General features: G+C 33.7%; 2 protein-coding genes across 5 annotated transcripts in view; one reads left to right on the top strand and one right to left on the bottom strand.

Moving 5' to 3' along the window:
• LOC123271822 (gamma-aminobutyric acid type B receptor subunit 2) overlaps window positions 1-20,012 on the top strand; it is a 432,312-nt gene that overhangs the window by 73,186 nt on the left and 339,114 nt on the right. The gene's annotated exons all lie outside the window — the stretch shown is intronic.
• On the bottom strand, window positions 7,764-10,443 carry LOC123271856. Its single transcript, XM_044738364.1, has 4 exons — window positions 10,035-10,443; window positions 9,522-9,973; window positions 9,137-9,457; window positions 7,764-9,067 (listed from the first exon to the last, which is right to left on the bottom strand). Exons 2-4 carry the CDS (start codon window positions 9,604-9,606, stop codon window positions 7,977-7,979), a joined length of 1,497 nt encoding a protein of 498 aa, XP_044594299.1. The 5' UTR covers window positions 9,607-9,973; window positions 10,035-10,443; the 3' UTR covers window positions 7,764-7,976.

Here is a 20,012-nt window from a genome sequence, read left to right as displayed (position 1 = left end):
ATAATACTTTTAAATGTCAAGCAGCTCTTAGACAAACAAAGTGACATTTATTAATGACATCTATAATATCACATTTATATTTAATAGGCAATTAACGAAAACTGGTTATAGTTTGGTGAGTTTCTTGTTTAGTAGTAATGAGTTTTTTAATAATAAATTAAGCTGTTCTATGATTTGCAATGTAATAAGTGATTAAGTCAAGTAAGAACGACTATCGGATCGAGGAAAAATCGATTGTCAAAGCGTGTACATGTTAAACTTAAAGACTCGGGTTCGACTCTCATCAAGATTTTTTTTTAGCTTAAAACATCAAATACTGCATTTTTTTCATTTTACAACAAATTTTAAGAAAAAATAACAATGGTAATCAAAATTAAGAAGATTGCTTAACCTTGACAAGTTGCGAGTAATGCACACCTTGAACGCGTTGCGCAAGACTACTATATTAAGACTCCTAAATTTGAGCTACTATAAATATAGTCATAGCAGTCGAAGTTTCTCAGAGGACGTAAAACACGGAAACAAATGTGAAATTAAAATTTATAGATATTCCGTAATAAAATTCCCGTTAGCTTTTTGTCCCAGCTCTTTCGGTTGATTTCTCTCTTTTCTAGCAAAGACATCGGCTGGAACAAAAGAACCAGGTTAAGTGGGTATCAACTTTAACTTGGCTCATCTTGGCTCCTACATTTCCTATTCTACTGTTCCTACTTGTCTATGTATAAGCTTTAAACTATGTTTCAAGAATTTCCGAGTTATTGTCAACACCTCCTTGTGAAGTAACTCGCTTTTGCCTCTCGCTTCTATATCATACTGTGCACAACTGCATCTCTTTCTTCACTCTCTGCATGGTAAAGTATAGTATTGTATAGTATAAAACTAACGCTAAATATCGCATAAATTCAAGTTATACGAACAACTACGCCATAAATACAACTGCCTTTCGGCTAATACACTTCATTTTATCATAAATATTTTCGACAAAATGCCATTTGCGAGATTAAATATCATACAAATTCATATTCCACTCGGCTGAATTAAACTCCTTTGAAAAAAAAAAGTGTCTTGTTAAATTCAAGACTTAATCACTTAAATCTCTACTTAAAATTTAAAAGTTAGATTTAGTAAAAAGTGCTATCAATTGGTTTTTCGTATTTCTTCCCGCCATGTGTGCGTGACGTTAAGCAGAAGACACATAGCGAGAAACAAGGATACAAAATTATTCAACTTTTATCACTTAATTAACACCGGCTTTTTTATTCTATTGGTGTCCGCTTTTTATTGCCCGATACTTTATCTAAGTCATTTTACTGTAAGTTAAATTTATCTACTAAAAAGCTGCGCTTAGTTTAAATTGTTACGCTAATGGCCTTAAAACTTGTAACGATTTCCAGCTAAGTGTCTCTATAAGAAGATTACCCCACACTGTTAAAATTTCTATTGTAATTTTACAAGAAATGTATTGGAAAGTAATGGGCAAAACATTTATTAAAAATTACAATCGGGTATAGTAATATTACAAAACAAATATAGCTCTGTGAGGTTACTAATTTTACAAAACGGTTTTGTAATTTTACAAATATTTTTACATTAGTTAAGTTTTTAAAATTACAATACTTTCCTTGAATTTTACTTGAATTGAAATAATAAAAAAGAAAGATTTGATTTAATATTTGTTGTCATTTTATTTCTATGAAGCGCTGATTAGATTTTGCATCTCAGGTAGACCTAATTTTTACAACTCTGATGATATAAAATGAAAATAATATTCACCCTAATTAAGAATCGAACTAATATTCACCCTAACTAAGAATCGAACGTGAGCCGCGCGCTTGCCAGACCGATACCTAACGCCCTACGCCGTATGATCGATAGGTAATGTAGCATCTTATTACAATTCGTGTAATATAATTAAAATTGTCTGCTAACATTACATTGTACTGTGTAATTTTACAATGAAAATTGTAAAAATAAAAAAAAGCTTTTTAAATTCTTTATGAGATTATCTATACTAATATCATAAAGAGGAAAGATTTGATTGTTTGTTTGTTTGTTTATTTTTTTGTTTGCATTGAATAAGCTCTGAAACTACTGAACCGATTTGAAAAATTCTTTCACTGTTGGAAAGCTACACTATCCCCGGGTGATATAGGCTGTCTTATATTATAAATAATTCAAAAATTTTTGTTAAATACCCGTGCTAAGCCGGGGCGAACTGCTAGTTGTAATATAAATTACAATATTTTTTTGTGATTTCACATACAATTATGCCAAATCAGATCACAAATAATGTTTGCAAAATTAAAAAGCTTTTTCTTAGAAATTGACGAACGGTTCTGTAATATTACAATGCGTGTTAGGTTTATACATGAAGTTTGTAAAATTACAATAAGTAGTTAAACAAGGAGGGTTCTACCCCCCGATAATGCAGGAATCTGCAATACTGACATGGTTCGTGTCCGTGCTAAGTGTCGATATGGTTCATGTCTGTGCTACCACTGATAGAGCAAGAATCTACTTTATCGATATATTGGCCATATTTACAACCCTTTTTCGGTCATATGCCCCATTACCCTCTTTTGTCTATATCTAGAGCATTCTTTTACTTTCTCTTATCTATATAGAGAGCACCCTTACGCTTTATTTTGACTATATCTACAGCGTTTTCTCACCCCTATCAGCCTTCCTTCCACCACCCTATGTTTGTTTAGTAAAATCTAAGCTCAACCTCTTTTGCTGACGATATTTCTATTTGAATTTTGAATCCACCATCTGGTGGCTGCTGGTGAATCTGCCATTTTGAATTGTGAATCCACCATTTTGAATTTGTGTTTGTCATTTTGAGTCTTAAATCCGCCATTTTTCCCGCCGTTTTTAAATTCCACTATTCGCCATTTTTATATCCCACTATCCACCATTTTGAATTGTGAATCGGATATCTGGTGGCTGCTATCTGCCATCTGGTGGCTGCTATCTGCAATTTTGAGTTGTGAATTTGCTATCTGGTAGCTGCTATCTGCTATCTGGTGGCTGCTATCTGAATCTGGTGGCTGACATTTTGAGTCTGAATTCCGCCATCTGGCGTTCACTTTCTGCCATTTGAATTGATAATCCATCATTTTCCTACAATTTTTTTAATCTCATTATCCACCATTTACCTGCCATTTTTAATTGTGAATCCGCTATTCTGAATCTGTTTTCCGCCATCTGATGGCTGTTATCACCCATTTTGAATTTCGAATCCGCCATTTTAAGACAAAAATTCGCTACCTGCTATCTGGTGGCTGCTATCTACCATCTGGTGGCTGCTCTAACGCAATCTTCTGAGAATCTGATGCAATTTCCCCCTCTACACTGTGCTTCCGCGATGGGGATTGATCCTCAATTTGCTCTGTGAGACCATCATTCAGTTTCTGTTCTTGAACTTGAGCACTTAACGTCGAGAAGATGGAGATTTTCATTGATTTTGAAGGCTTCTACACGCTTGATAGATCTTTTATTGTCAAAGAGCTTGTTGTTATCTCGCTAAGTGATGAAGTGGATTTTTTGAGTTCTGCTGCGCTAGCAACTTTTGAACCACCAGCAGAGTACACCAATGAATTCATGGTCTTGGAGACCAAAGATTTTTGGTTGAGAAAGCATGGTATTAAATGGGATGAAGGATCATTCTACTATACCGAACTCGAAGAAGTGCTGCGAGAGACTCTCAAGCACAAAACATACATTTATGTTTTGAGTAAGGAAAAAAAACGTTGACTTGAAAAAGTAATGAGTTTTTCATCCGAAATAATTGATCTATCAAAGATGAGATTTATCAACCATCTTGAAGACTTTGATCCTATCCAACCGTGTCTCCTGAAGAAAAATCACTTAAGGGAACGCAATTACGTCTGTGCGTATGAAACAGTGCAAAAAATGAAACGTTGGTTTCTCAGCTGTTGGGGTTTGAATCCATCGCTGGAAAAGTCATTACAGCTTTTTTATCAGCTCCAGTCTTTAGTCAAGATGGATCCACAAAATATTGCCTGTTTGGATGAATCTTTCATACTTCAATTCACAAAACATGAAATTAATGCCATATGGTCAAAGCTCCCTGAGCGTATGAGGATGGATTCAAGATTTATCAATTATACAAGATGTGTATTTTTATTAAGTTAAGTTTATTAATTAATACAGGTTCAATAATTTTATTTAATTATTACATTCGTCGGTGAAATCGTTCTCTATCTCTTGCTGCTTGTTCCCATGGACCTTGCTTGTCTGGATGCAAAGTCCCACGCATACATGTAATGTATGGTGGGTTTGGAATCAAACTGTACCATTAAGTAAGTTTTCTTACAGTGCTGCTGATTGGATTGTATTCCACTATTCGGTCGTGAATTATTAAACAGTAAGCAGCAGTTTGATTTGGAAACTGTGCTGACGATTCAAACTCCAGACGTATATCCACAGGCCCAGATTTGATTGACTCGTTCTGCTTGGAACAATCAATTATATACAGTGGTGCTTTATTAAGAAAATTTTTATTAGTTAATAGTGGTTCAGCTTCTTTTCCATAGTAAGCACTTTGAAAATTAGTGTACATGTCATAAATTAAGGCATAATGATTATGCGCAATGTTGAGGTTCAAATTTCCATATGGATAACTCTGTGAGTTCAAGACTAGCTTAATATCTCTTATGTTTCAGTGGTCAAATTCGCTTGCATTTTGATTCAGTTGATTCTTTTTTCCTGTTTGAAATCCAAGGATGACAAAACGAGGTTTCTCTAGTTGATTTATTGTTTTGATTACCCAAATATGCTTGAAGGTAGCTGGTAGCAGTGGATACTCATACAATTCCCAAGTCCGGAAACTGATCAGGATAGCTGGATCAGAGATTATGTAATTCAACACCTCAATTTTTTGCTTATCAGACATTGTTATATACGGTACAATCCACTCAATTGTCTGGATTGTAATCGTTACATTTTCACCTTCAGCGGTAACCACATAAGCATTTTGATTAGTATTTGATCTGATCAGTATCAATTCATGCTTGGCATTCACGATAATTCGTTGATAATCTTCAGTAAATGCGAAGATAAAACTCAGAGGTACTGAGATATCAAAGTAACCACTATTATCAGTCAACTTGTTATTATCTTCATTAACAATCCAACCAGCATTTTCCAGAATATTTTGCTGTCCTGGACTCAGAGAAGCATATCCTTTCATAACACTGGTGATGCCTACATTCTTACATCTGTCAATTTCTACATCATTGAGCTCATAACGTATCTCTTCAAACATATGACAGACAGCCATGTTGATCATCTTTGTAGTAGTACTTACAGCAGTACCATCAGCTTTTCTCATTCTTCCATAAAAATGTAATGTGCTCTTGCTTGGGAGCAAGCACAGATCTTGATGCTGAACAGCAATCCTGATTTCATCACTGTTGTTGAATGTCGATGATGCGTATGGCATGTGTGAATGCGCTTCACAGTGTGCAATAGATTCATCAAAAATAATCGATTTTTTTAAGTCTAAAATTTCCGCCATGGTATTTAGCAAGCTAGACAACAAAAATTTATTTTTATACTTCAAGGAAAACCTGTGTCCACTAAAGGCTCGTATTTTACTGGAGACGTGTACTCCGTTTTTTGTGAAGTTCACTCTCGGCAAGCTGCCTATATTGGCAGGAGATATTGCGCAGTTACCCCCACTCCTCTACCTCAAAACCGGTTTGATGACATCATCTACTGCGCAGTAAGAAAATTCTAGTACAGAATGAGTTATCTACTGCGCAGTTGGAAAATTCTAGACCAGAATGAGTCATCTACTTTTCAGTTACCCCCTTTCTTCTACCTCAAACCGGTTTGATGACGTCATCTACTACGCAGTTAGAAAATTCTAGAACAGAATGAGTCATCTACTGTACAGTTACCCCCACTCCTCTACCTAAAACAAGTCTAAACTTGTTTAATGACGTCATCTACTGCGCAGTGAGAAAATTCTAGAACAGAATGAGTCATCTACTGCGCAGTTACCCCCACTCCTCTACCTAAAACAAATCTAAACTTGTTTAATAACGTCATCTACTGCGCAGTAAGAAAATTCTAGAACAGAATGAGTCATCTACTGCGCAGTTAAAAAGAGAACAACGAAAACTGCGCAGTTACGTGACCTTGAACAGGTTCATACCTATCTGATGACGTCATCCACGACGCAGTTAGAAGCAATAAAGCTACCACCAGATGGCGTTTCGTAAAATCCTTCTCGCAAGTAGTTGTCATAACTTCATTTTAAACATATAAAGCATGGACAAATACATACTACAAATGCGTAATCCTGAACTATTGATCTGTAATGGCAAGCCGAAGGCAGGTTAATAGTTGAGGATGCTTTTTTCTAACCTCAAAATGTTGAACTAAAATTTAAAATGACGGAAATCAGATTCAAAATAGCGAGAAAATGATGGTTTTCTGACTCAAAATGGCGGATTCACAATTCAAAATGGCGAATAGCAGCCACGAGATGGCAGATAGCAGCCACCAGATATCCGATTCACAATTCAAAATGGCGGATAGTGGGATTTAAAAATGCTGAATAGTGGAATTTAAAAACGGCGGGAAAAATGGCGGATTTAAGACTCAAAATGGCGAACTCAAATTCAAAATGGTGGATTCACAATTTAAAATGGCAGATTCACAATTCAAATAGCAGAGAGCAGTCACCAGATGGCGGATTCAAATTCAAAAAGAAATATTGTCAGCAACAGAGGTTGAGCTTAGATTTGATTAAACAAACATAGGGTGGTGGGAGGGTAACTGATAGGGGTGAGAAAACGCTGTAGATATAGTCAAAATAAAGCGTAAGGGTGCTCTCTATATAGATAAGAGAGAGTAAAAGAATGCTCTAGATATAGACAAAAGAGGGTAATGGGGCATATGACCGAAAAAGGGTTGTAAATATGGCCAATATATCGATAAAGTAGATTCTTGCTTTATCAGTGGTAGTACAGACATGAACCATATCGACAACTTAGCACGGACACGAACCATGTCGGTATTACAGATTCCTGTATTATCGGAGGGTAGAACCCTCCTTGTTTAACTACTACAATACATCTTAGTAAATTTCCTGATCGTTGGAAAACTACATGAATTGTATTTTATTTCGCATTGCTATACACTGTTTTGTAATTTTACAAAAATTCTTAACAGTGCATGAGATTATTTATATCGAAGAAGTATGTTGAAATATATTTTAAGATATATGATAAATGAATTAATAATATATAAAACTATAAAAAATAATGTTTTCTATAGTTTATGTTTAGGTCAATTTTGGTATACATCTTTATATATATATGGGGTATTCCATGTCAAATCGACCATTTTTGAACTCGACCCCTTCAGATTTCGCTGAAACTTTTTCATTCTTTTCTACCCTTTGAAAAACGCTTTTGAGAATTTTTTCAAATTTTTTTGACCAACCCAAAAAAAGTTATGAATTTTAAAAAAAAATGGCTCTTTTATTTTCAAATAGCCATAACTTTTTTTGACATTGACTTTTGGGTACCTTTTTTTTTTTTTTAAATTTTTGTTTTTGAATGAACTTTTTGAAAAATTACACAAAAAAAATTAAATACGTTAAATTTAACGAAATAATCGGATTTTTTTAATAAAAACGTGATTTTTCAAATCACGTCGAGTTTTTATTTTTCAAAAAACTTCAATTAATTTGACAACTATTTCCGTGAAGCCCGGAATGGGCCGAATTTTTATTTTTTTAATTGAAAAAATGTCAAATTTTCAAAAATTAACAAAATTTTTTTTTTCGTAAAAATTACTTCTATAACTGAATAAGTCCGATCCATCGATTTTTAGAAATTATATAGTTTACCTACAAGCTTTACGTGCCATTATAATGACTGGGATTAATGATTAATACAGTTAATTCTCAATGATTTCGAAAATAATGCATCAATTATTTATTTATTTTCTCTCTGACGCTTAAATATTTTACAAATTCTGTATTCATTCGAGTTTGAAAAGTTTTTAACTATCAAACAACCATTTTTATCCGGAATTACACAGTGTATTTGATGAGTGCCTACAATTGGTTTGGTTTTTAAGAATCGTTCATTTAAATCATTTGCTGCTGCTTCATAATTTTCAATGGGTGAAAACTTGACCATAATATTTGGCAAATTATCCGGATCAGATGCCCATTCAAAAAATCCGATAGGCGTTGTTATTTGCTTATCAACTGCAAGTTGGAGACTCGCTCTTGCTGCAAATCGTTTGAGGATGCCTCCAATCCCATCACACGGCCCTTTACCATGGGCAGTCGCAAAAAAATGCCATTCAGCAGGAATATCAAAATCCTCTTCATGATAGTATAAATTTACAAAATTTTTGAAATTTTTGAACTGTTGAGGAGCCCCATCAGAAAAATAATAAATTTTATTGCAGCGTTCAGGAAGGTCTTTTATACAATCGGTTATTAATTTGATGAAAACATGAACAGCTACAGCATCGTGATTATTACAGTCTGAAATAATTGCTAAACTCTTGTGTTCAAGTTTGTCATTTACTTTATAGTAAATAACCACCGGAAAAACAGTGGCCTGGTCATTATTCCAGTGAAAACCAGATGCTGCGTTCTGCACTACAAACGCATAATTTTCTGAAAAATCACAAATGACAACAAATTCATTTGGTTGTAATGTTTCTTTCAATGTTTTTAAAAATTTTGCTTGTTCCTTAGCGATGAATGTGTGAGGAAGAAGAGTCTTTAATTCGCCACAAAAATTTTCGACAAATTCTTCTGCTGGCTTAATAAAAGTTTCTAAACTGCATCTTGGTTTTGATATCCAATACTTATACGTAATATTTTCGATTTCTTGGTCCTCAAAACATGTCAATAAATTGTTACTCAACTCATCTACCCCCGGACAGTTCTTACATCCACCCAAATAACATTGATACGATGGAGTCTTACAAATAATCATATTCAAGCAATCACTGTAGTGTTTCATAAGATTTTCTGTATTTCTTGTTAAAGAGTAAACATTTGCACCTAAAATGAAAGGACATAAGTGAACTAAAAATTCATGCATTTATAATTATTAACTAGTTTGATAATTACCAAGCATCATCAATTTAACGTTTTGGTGGATCGTACATACACAAATAGTATGTGTTCCACTTGCTCCAGCTAATATACAATGTTTTGGTCGCAAAGAAGCAAATTTGGAAAATCCAATTTTTTCTGTAGGGTTAGTTTCATGGAAACATTGGTACAGTTCTTTTAAATTAGATAAAATGAGTCGTTTTTGGACGTGGATTCGATTACCATCATCACTCCGAATCGAAACAAAGTCTTTCATCCCGGGCATCGGCGCACTATACTCATCATCGTTATAAAAATTCTCAACCTTTAATTTCACTTCATTAGTAATTGTTTTCCCTATGATAAAAAAAATGTTAAGTAATTAAGTTTTTAGTTGGTTTTGATTTTATGCTATACATACCTAATTTTGACTCAGGTGTTGACAGTATACCTTTTTCTTCAACCAAATTTTTAGCCACCCTTGACCAATGTCTTGATGTATTCATAACTTCACAGATATATCTTTCACTCCAATTTTCAGGTAGCAATGTTAAAATTTGTATTTTTACAGATTTTTCTGTGTCTTTATCGTTGAATTTGTCGTGTAACTTTTCAATTAAAGAGCGAAAATTTGCAGCATTATCATCGATCGACTCATCATCGATCGACTCTTCATCGGTTGAAGAGAGCAAAACTTTTTTCAAGCTGTCAGATATTCGATTTATTTTGTTGTTCAGAAATCGATTATTATTCAATTTTCTTGATGGAATTGGTGATTGATTTAACAGTTGTAAGGCTTGGTTTATTATGGGTAGTTGAGTTGCAGCGCTAACCTGGGATGCAGATGTTGATTGAGAACCTTGGGGTTCGCTACTGAAGGACAAAGAATATAGTGCTAGAAAAGTATTTGAGTATAAATAATTAAATAACTTACGGAATGATGTAGATAAAGGGAGATCTGTGGCAGTTGTATTGCTATCATTGTCGGACTGATCATTAGATTCATTACTGTCACTAGAGTTATTGCCTTCATGATCATTTACATCAACAGTGTTCGTTTGTTGATTAACTAATTCGGAAGCTTTTTTTCGACACGAACTACATAGTAAACTACAATCATCTAATCTTAACAATAATTTTACACTATCAGTCGCATGACGTAAACCACTTGTTTTATTATGTGGTTTTAACTTGAATGGATTACAACACCGAGAGATTTGCGTTTTTGACTCCATAATGTTTAGATAAATTTATTTTATCAAATAGAGATTTTAATATTATTTAAATAACTGATCCTTCAAGAAAGATTAAAACAGAAAAGTGTGTATAAAGAAGAGGAATAATTTTTTATTTAACAAATGCACCAACTAGAATCTTCCATTAAACAATAGATTGCACAACAGATTTATAGGTTAGTTAAAATATTAAACTGCAAAAGTTTCACTTACAAATGAAATCATACTACCGTGTAACATCTGCTTAATTGACTATGGGTAAAGCTATTTTATCATATTCTAGATTATCGATCGAATTGATGTATTAAAATTTGAATCGTAGGCAGCATAATCGCAGACTAAGCTTATTAGTGGACAATATAATACCTTAAAATCGATTAATAGGACTTATTTAGTTAAAGAAGTAATTTTTACGAAAAAAAATTTTGTCAATTTTGAAAATTTGACATTTTTTTTCAATTAAAAAAAATAAAAAATTTGGCCTATTCCGGGCTTCACGGAAATAGTTGTCAAATTAATTGAAGTTTTTTTTGAAAAATAAAAAAAAAAAAAAAACTCGACGTGATTTGAAAAAATCACGATTTTATTCGAAAAATCCGATTATTTCGTTAAATTTAACATATTTAATTTTTTTTGTGTAATTTTTCAAAAAGTTCATTCAAAAACAAAAATTTAAAAAAAAAAAAGGTACCCAAAAGTCAATGTCAAAAAAAGTTATGGCTATTTGAAAATAAAAGAGCCATTTTTTTAAAAAATTCATAACTTTTTTTGGGTTGGTCAAAAAAATTTGAAAAAATTCTCCAAAGCGTTTTTCAAAGGGTAGAAAAAAATGAAAAAGTTTCAGCGAAATCTGAAGGGGTCGAGTTCAAAAGTGGTCGATTTGACATGGAATACCCCATATATATATATATATATTCAAAATTAATAAAATATATCTTTTTCTGTCATTTTTATTCGTCAACAGATTCTTCTGTAGCGCTCGTAACTCAATACGGTAGTTGTAGTCTAGCCAACAAGTGCCTTTTTGGTTAACTTTTTTCAGCAGTCTCCGAAAATTATTATTGAGCAGCATTCGATTCGGAATGATTTTTGAAAAAAAAATGAAGTTCCGCTTGTAAAAATTGCAAAAGTTATTAACAATTAACTGAAAAAGGGGATTTAGTTTTTTGAAAATATCTCAAAAAGTCTTAAAAAAATCTCAAAATTGTCTTAAAAAAATTTTAAAATAGTCTTTAAAAAATCTTACAGCGACAGAGCTCCGGAACATAATTATGGAGCGTCTTTAAATTGTCTTAAAATGATCTAAATAAATTAGTCTTAAAACGATCTAAATAAATTAGTCTTAAAATGATCTAAATAAATTAGTCTCAAAAAAATCTTAAACAGTAATTTTGAGACTATTTTGAGATGAGCTAACAGCGATAGAGCCCTGGAACATTAAAACGGAACGTCTTAAAATTGTCGAATATAATTTTTTAACAATTATAAATTCAATTTAAAAACATCTTACTCAAAAATATTGCGTTTAAAAAGTCATAAAATCGTCAAAAAAATGTCTAGAAATTAATTTTCCCAACAAATTCGAGAACCAAATTTTCAAAAATCTGTTCTCGGAAATTTTTTTTAGCGTCTTAAAAGTCTTACAATAGTCTTGGTTTGTGTCACGTTTAAGATCCTAAACAAACGACAATTTTAAGTCGATTTTTTTTTACACGGGCGGAGCAATTCTTGGCAGTTTTCAGAATAGATCCCCGTTGAAAAAATTAAAAAAATTTTATTTTTCAGTTTTTTGTTAATAATTTTCGTTGTTGCAAAATTAAAAACTTAAATTAATCGTCGAAAAAAATTTTTTTTTCAAAATATTAATAAGGAAGTACGAGCGCTAGACGGGGTGGGGATAGGTATCGACTCTAGTGCGGTAAGGGGATAGCAGTAACCATATGATTTTTCTCAATATATAGATAAACATTTAACATTGGCTAATGTCGGCATTTATTTTTCTTTTAATTAATACACTTTAATTAGTCGGGCAAGTGTAAATTTTTTTAAATTAGATTCATCACTAATATATTTACTTTCATCCATAAGTTTTTTAAAAATATTCACCGACAGTTTTACGAGAAAAATACAAAAATGTATCAATGTTTGGAGGTTACCCCATAAGACCAATGTTAAGTTGCTCAACTTTAAAGTTAATTATTATTTATTTAAATAATCGGGCAATCTCCTTCGAATTTTCGGAATTTGTTAAGACATATTTAAACTTCATATTAAAGAAAAATCAAGCCTTTTATCAAAAGTTGTCTTGGTGCTCGTACTTCCTTAATGATCCGTTTTTATGTTGTCAGAAGGTGCATAGACATGATTTTTTAAAATATTGGTCCTACAGTTCTGGGAATCGAGACTTTTTTTGGGAAATTTCCTCCTATTTTTGAATCTTTTTTTAAATTTAATAAATCTTCATTAGTTTTTAAAATATTTTCAAAAAACTAAATCCCCTTTTTTTCAGTTAATTGTTGATAACTTTTGCAATTTTTACAAGCGGAACTTCATTTTTTTCAAAAATCATCTAGATGCCATTCCAAGTCAAATGACAGCTCAATAATAATTTTCGGAGACTGCTGAAAAAAGTTAACCAAAAAGGCACTTGTTGGCTAGACTACAACTACCGTTTTGAGTTACGAGCGCTACAGAAGAATCTGTTGACGAATAAAAATGACAGAGAAAGATATATTTTATTAATTTTGAAGCATGAATAATCTTTAAGTCAATGAGACATGAATAAAACATTACGAAAAAATTAATTTTTTCGTCATCATTATTTTTGTTAATAAAATTATTTTCAACTTCTATTGTACGAAACAATAATCAATTAAAGCATAAAAACTATTTTTTTAGATCATAAATATTCCTAAAAAAATTGTATAAGTCAGTTCTTTTCGTTAAGAAGTAGTTTTATACGTGTCCATCGATAACTGAAAATAAAAATTATCGAACAAATTTTAATTAAATTAGATATTAAAAAGAAGCTGTTGATTCTTTAAATTCGACAGAAAATCATCTTTGTAGAGAATTTAATTTCTTACAAAACCATACCAAGGGTTTGTTCATATTTGGTATATTGAATTTTCTATAATCAAAAAATAAGTGAAAAAAAACTTTTTTTGGCGAAAATTCTTCTTTTTGCGAGCGCTAATTGAAAAATGAAGGTAAAGCGCTTAAATTTTGACACATTTTTTTTTTCGTAACTCTAAAGGAAATTTTGATATGGGACCGAAAAAAAAAAAATCTTCGATTTATTTGGCACAGTCTAATATATATATATATATATATATATATATATATATATATATATATATATATATATATATATATATATTTCTTCTGTGCGTGTGTTTCTCACTGAACTCTTCCTAAACGGCTGGATCGATTTTAATGAAAGTTGTTGTGTATCTTCAAGTAGATTCGAGAATGGTTTAGATTCACAATTCAGTCCAAGGGAAAATGTTTATTTAATTAATTTTTTATTTATAAATTGTTGTTGATCTTGGAATGTTTTCCATTGGATCCGGCAGGCAGCGCTGTGATCGCAGTATCGAATATTCCAAAATATTTTATTTTAATTTCAGTGTGACCCAATAGCGGGTGCAGCGATTAGATTCAATAAAATTTTGAGTTATTGTGTTAAAATCAGTCACATGCTAATAGAAATATTATATTGCAATAACGTTTTAATAATAGTTTTCATCGAAACGGTCCAAACTGTATCATTGATTTTCGTAGCGGAAAGTTAAAAAAATAAATAGAACCTCAGTGGAATTCGCACCCGAATTACTAGGTATTTTAGAATAATATTACTATCCCTATTAAATCTCACATTATTATTATTTCACGTTTGTTTTGATCGTAAATGCGTCAAAATGGGACATAACCACGATGACGACAAAACCAGATCGACGTCTATAGAGCACCCCATAGCAGCAGGTCTGCTTAAATCGTAAAAATTTTTTGGAACTGAATGGCAAGAAATACGGTTAAAACAGAGTTGAAATTTCAATTCGGGTCAATTAAAACACACATTTCAATACTGAATTTTTAATGCAAATGCAAAATTCAAATATGAAACCTTCGAACATCAACCAAACTGAAATTTCCCATTGTGACGTTTAAATTAAAGGTGTATTGTTACGCAAATATATTGAATCAATTATTCTTTTTCTTTTTTGTTAAAGTGTACATAAAAAACTCTTTTGTAAAATTACAATGTTACAGGTGGTATTACCACACGAATACTGAAAATTTTACTCGTTGAATTTGCAAATATACATATTCACTATATATATATATATATATATATATATATATATATATATATATATATATATATATATATGTATCTGTTATGTATATGAAATAAATTTAAAACTTCCGAGTTAAACTGTACAAGAATGGAAAAGTTTTTATTGCGTATCATTTTTCTGCTCAGCAAAAATGACAAGTTTGAATAAGTTTAAATATTTTAAATCAAGTTACGGTACCGCTTTTTTTGCTATTTGCTGTTTCCCGTTTCTGTGTGCTAAAGAAATATTCACAAGCTTTTTTTATTGACAGCCTTTTAAAGTCGCACAAATATAATGACAAATATATTAACGTTAATGTATGAAAAAAAAATTTGTAACTTGATTTAACTTATAAAATGTTAAGTATAGAAGGCCTGCGTCAATTAGAATTATTGTAGACTTTGACGGATATTTAATTATTGATTGCTTTATCAAAAAGTTACTATTGAAGATGATAAATGTAGTTGTTGAAATAAGTGTCAAATTTAAAATTTAGATATGCTAAAGTTGAAAGTGATAAAATTTCTTATTTTGTATATTTTGCTTCGTATGATTCGTCGTAGATATGGGCCATCAAACCCGAAATACGCTTTTGACTGTTAATCAATATCGGGTAAGCCAATCAGAACGGAAATGAAAAGATGGATTTTATTTTAAAGTGATAAGTGTGGAAATGTAATACAGAGAGAATCTAAATGGATTCATATCATTTTTAGCCACATTACGAAAATTACTTATTTGTCTTGATTCTACTATTTTTTGTTTTTAAATACATTTTTTCAGCATGGTCAATGTAAATTTGTATCTAATTCTTCGAGAAAGAAATTTTTGAGATGAATATATTTTATCTTGTTTGAAAATAGTAAAAAAATGCTTAAATGAATTTCTACACAGAAAAAAATTTAATTTAATTGAAGAAAATAAATCTCAAACTACAAAATCTCGCAAGAATAAAGCCAATTTTATTGATTCAAGAATTGCTATTTCTTCGCTTATAAATGCTTGATTCAAAATTATAAGTTTTAAACTCAATAGAATCTAATTTTCGAACTAATAAAATATACTATCTCCAAATAAATATAACTTTTAGCACCAGATGGCTCGTCAGCACATATCAGCCGTATTATTAATGAAACTTATCATTTTTAATTTCCCGCTAAGAAAATCGAAGATTTTCAAAAATTGGGAAGTTATTGTTTTAACCCCGTTTTGCAAAAATCGAGTTTTCATCAAATCTCGACGTTTTAAGGTGATAGGAAGATCAACAGACTCGATAGAGTCTGGCGCCAAGTTCCGTTCTCAAGCCAGACTACCGAGTGTGTATATACCGTAAGCAGAACGGTTTTTTGAGGTTACAAATTTTTTTTCAAATTTATTTTGATTTTTTTTTATATGATATTTTATAATAGTAGTTCATCCTTTTTATTACGCGTATTACTTGATTATTATCAATTATCTTTATAATTTCTATTTAAAATTATTAAAAATAATCAGCACAAACTATAGCGACCCAGATTTTTAGATTTTAACTTTTTTCTTATGTAAAAAGCGGACGGTCAGAGACTAAATAATATAAGGATGCATGATAATCTTATAATAGATGGGAAACTACAGTGAAAAAAAGATATTTGACAGCTTGCATTTACACACGCCAGGCAGCGCAAGAATAAATTTTACATGAACTATAGCTTAAAGGGGATAGTTTGCCACCGGAAATGTATTAAATTAAAATTGTCAATTTTTATTATAATTACAAAAAATACTGAAATCCAAACAAAAAAAGTTTCACTGTAAAAAAATCACGCCAAGTCCACGTTCATAAGACTATTAAGAAAAAAAATTTTATTTCTTTACAAAAAGATATAAAATAAAAAATAAAAAAATCCAATTAACCGATATGGTTGTATATGATTTTTGGAAATTAAAAAAAATTTTGTTGTAAATTTAAAAATTAAAAGAAACAATTTTGGAACGTACTTGGTGTGCGTCATTGTGTACTTCAATTTTTTTTTTAAAGTCCTAGTAGATAAATTTTAGGAATTTCATAAAAAGTGAAATTTTTCGTAACCACGCACACTAAATACGTTCCAAGATTGTTTCTTTTAATTTTTAAATTTACAACAAAATTTTTTTTAATTTCCGAAAATCATATACAACCATATCGGTTACTTGGATTTTTTTATTTTTTATTTTATATCTTTTTGTAAAGAAATAAATTTTTTTTTCTTAATAGTCTTATGAACGTGGACTTGGCGTGATTTTTTTTACAGTGAAACTGTTTTTGTTCGGATTCCCTGACTACCCCCGCGATGTTGTCACTATGTCAGTATGTCTGTGTGTGTGTGTGTGTGTTTTTTTTTTTTTTTTTTTTTTTTGTAGGGGGGGGAATCCTTTTTACGGATTCTAGGCATAGCTGTTTGGCCTGGATATGTGGCGACTCGACGCAGCGTCATACTAACTCGACACTAATGCCCCTACCCACTAAACCCTAAACCCCTTTTCCTTCTTTCCTCTAATCCCTCATGGAAACCGCCGTCAGGCATTACTTCGTGAAGGGAGGATCTAGCTACTGCTCTTCCTTCTGGTGGCTAAGGTGTTAACTATCTTCCTTCTATCTTCTGCTATTTGCTCTTTTTCTTTCGGTGGAACGCAAGTCTTTAAGGACTTCTGTTGCAAACGTGTTGGTAGCGTTCCAGGCAGCTTCTGATGACAACATTGCTTCTACTAGTGAATCTAGTTGCATTCTCTGGTTCAGGATCCTCTCCAGTTCTTCAAGCTGTGGATCGAAACGAGGACATACAAAGAAGACGTGCTCCGCGTCTTCAGCAGCTCCTGGGCAGGACGGGCACTTCGAAGAGTCATCGTGCTTAAAGCGGTGTAGATACTCTCGAAAACACCCATGTCCCGACAACATCTGCGTAAGATAGTAATTGACCTCACCGTGATTCCGGTTAAGCCAAATGTCGATCCGAGGTATGAGACGGTGCGTCCACCTACCCTTCTCTGCAGCATCCCATTGTAGTTGCCATCGGCCTATGCTCTTCTGCCGTTCTTCAATTCTAAGTTCTTCCGGGCTCAGTGCAGTTGACCTTTTTCGTTGGTAAAGGGCCCGTCTTTCTTCTGCTAGAACTCTAAGAGGTAGGGTTCCAGCAATGACTCACACTGCTTCTTCTGATATAGTGCGGAAGGCACTAGCTACTCGTAGGGCACTCAGTCGGTATATCGGTCCAGCTTTTCTCCATGATTCTTGGGTTTCCAGTGCATCAGCCCAAATGGATATTCCGTAAGTGAGCACTGATGTGACTACTGATGACAATAGTAGCCTCCTGCTCTGCATTGGGCCTCCGATGTTAGGCATCAGCCGTGCGAGACTAGCCCTCACTACTGACGCTTTGGCACTGACATGTTCCACCTGCTGTTTGAAGTTGAGTCGTGCATCCAGCATCACTCCCAGATAACGGATAAATGGTTGTGATGTGATTTCTCGGTCACCGACATTAATCTTAATTGTTTCAACTTCTTTTCGGCTGGTAATAAGCACTGCTTCGGTCTTCTGCTTGGCCAGTTGTAGGTTCACTGTATCCATCCACTGGTTGATCTTCTCAAAAGTGATGTCAAACAGATGTTGAATCTCGTCGAGGTATTTGGCGACGATCACTGCGGCAACATCATCCGCATACGCTACCAGTTTGACACATCTTGGAAGCTTCAGTCTCAGGAGCCCGTCATACATGATATTCCACAGAAGTGGACCAAGAACAGAGCCCTGTGGCATACCACCGGTTATATCATACTCTTTTGGACCATTCTTTGTATCGTATTTCAGCACTCTATCTGTAAAATAGCTAATCACTAGTCTGCGAAGATATGTTGGCACGTTCTTCTCGTCGAGAGCTTGCATGATGCAGTCCCAATTAGCGGAATTGAAAGCATTTTTGATGTCCAAGGCAGCCACCAGGCAGTACTTCTTCGTTCCACCCTTCCATCTAGTTCCTGCAATTGCCTCTTTGGCCGTATTAACAACCAGGTTGATCGCGTCCAGGGTTGATCGTCCTTTCCGGAATCCATACTGGTTGTCTGCCAAGAGTGGGTCGACTACTGCATCTATTCGCTGATGGATGATACGCTCAAATATCTTACCCGCCGTATTTAGCATGCAGAGTGGTCGGTAAGATGACGGTTCTTCTGGCGGTTTCTTTCCTTTAGGTAAAAGTACTAACCGTTGCTGTTTCCACTTACGAGGAAAAGTCCCCTCCTTGAGGCATGCGTTGTAAGCGTCTAGAAATAATATTGGTGCTGCCTTTATGATGGTTTTCAAGGCTATATTAGGGATTCCGTCCAATCCCGGCGCTTTATTATTTCCTACCCGATTACAGGCCTCCAACAATTCTTCTTCAGTGACAGGTGGAATGTCGTCCAGTTCATCTTGCGTTGACTGATAATTGAGACTGTGTTGCTGTGGAAACAGCGCAGTGACGATTTTCTGAAGGAGTTGGGGACACGTAGGTGACGGCATTTGTTGTTTCTTCAGGTGCGTCATGACCACCTTATACGGCCGACCCCACACGTCTTTGTCGACCTCGTATATGAGCTCTTTCCAGCATCTTCTTTTGCTCTCTTTTATGGCCTTATTAAGTTCACGACGAGCTTTTTTGTACTCTGCGATCAGCACTGCAGAGTAAGGTCGTTGATAGCCACGCTGTGATATTCTTCTCTTTCGATGACATTCTTTACGGAGGTTGCTGATATGATCATTCCACCAGTGTACCGCAGGTCTTGAATTCATAACACGTTTGCGAGGCATACTGGCATCACAAGCTTGTGTTACTCGCATCATCAGAGCCTTAGTATGTTCTTCTGCACATCCAGTCTCTATCGAGGGCTGTTAGCAATACTTCTGGGTCAAGAGATTTCACCTTCCAACCGACGGTGTTAAATTGCTTGATAGGCCCCCGGAGGTTCTGGTCGTTTGACGTTTCCAAGAGTATCGCATGATGGTCACTGGCAGTGTAGATGTCCAGTACCTTCCAGTTAGTGTTACCTTTAGCAAGGCTGGTACTGACAAAAGTGACGTCTACAATCGAGCTTGCGTCAACTTTGGTGTAGGTCGGCGTGTCACCACTGTTGAGCAAGACTACATCTAGTGTAGAAAGAGCTTCTAGCAGCTCTCTTCCTCGTGCATTAGTCTGCTTACTGCCCCAGTCCACTGCCCAGGCGTTAAAGTCCCCGGCTATCGCCACTGGATGATGTTGCTTCGCGTCCTCGGTCAGTCGATCCAAGAAGTCAGTAAACTCAGCAATTGAGAGGCTAGGTGGTGCGTAGCAGCTGTAAAAACGG

This window comes from Cotesia glomerata, linkage group LG9, assembly GCF_020080835.1.
Source record: "Cotesia glomerata isolate CgM1 linkage group LG9, MPM_Cglom_v2.3, whole genome shotgun sequence".
Lineage (NCBI taxonomy): Eukaryota > Metazoa > Arthropoda > Insecta > Hymenoptera > Braconidae > Cotesia > Cotesia glomerata.
Note: the sequence above shows the minus strand (reverse complement) of the source record. Positions and strands in the feature narration are given on the sequence as shown.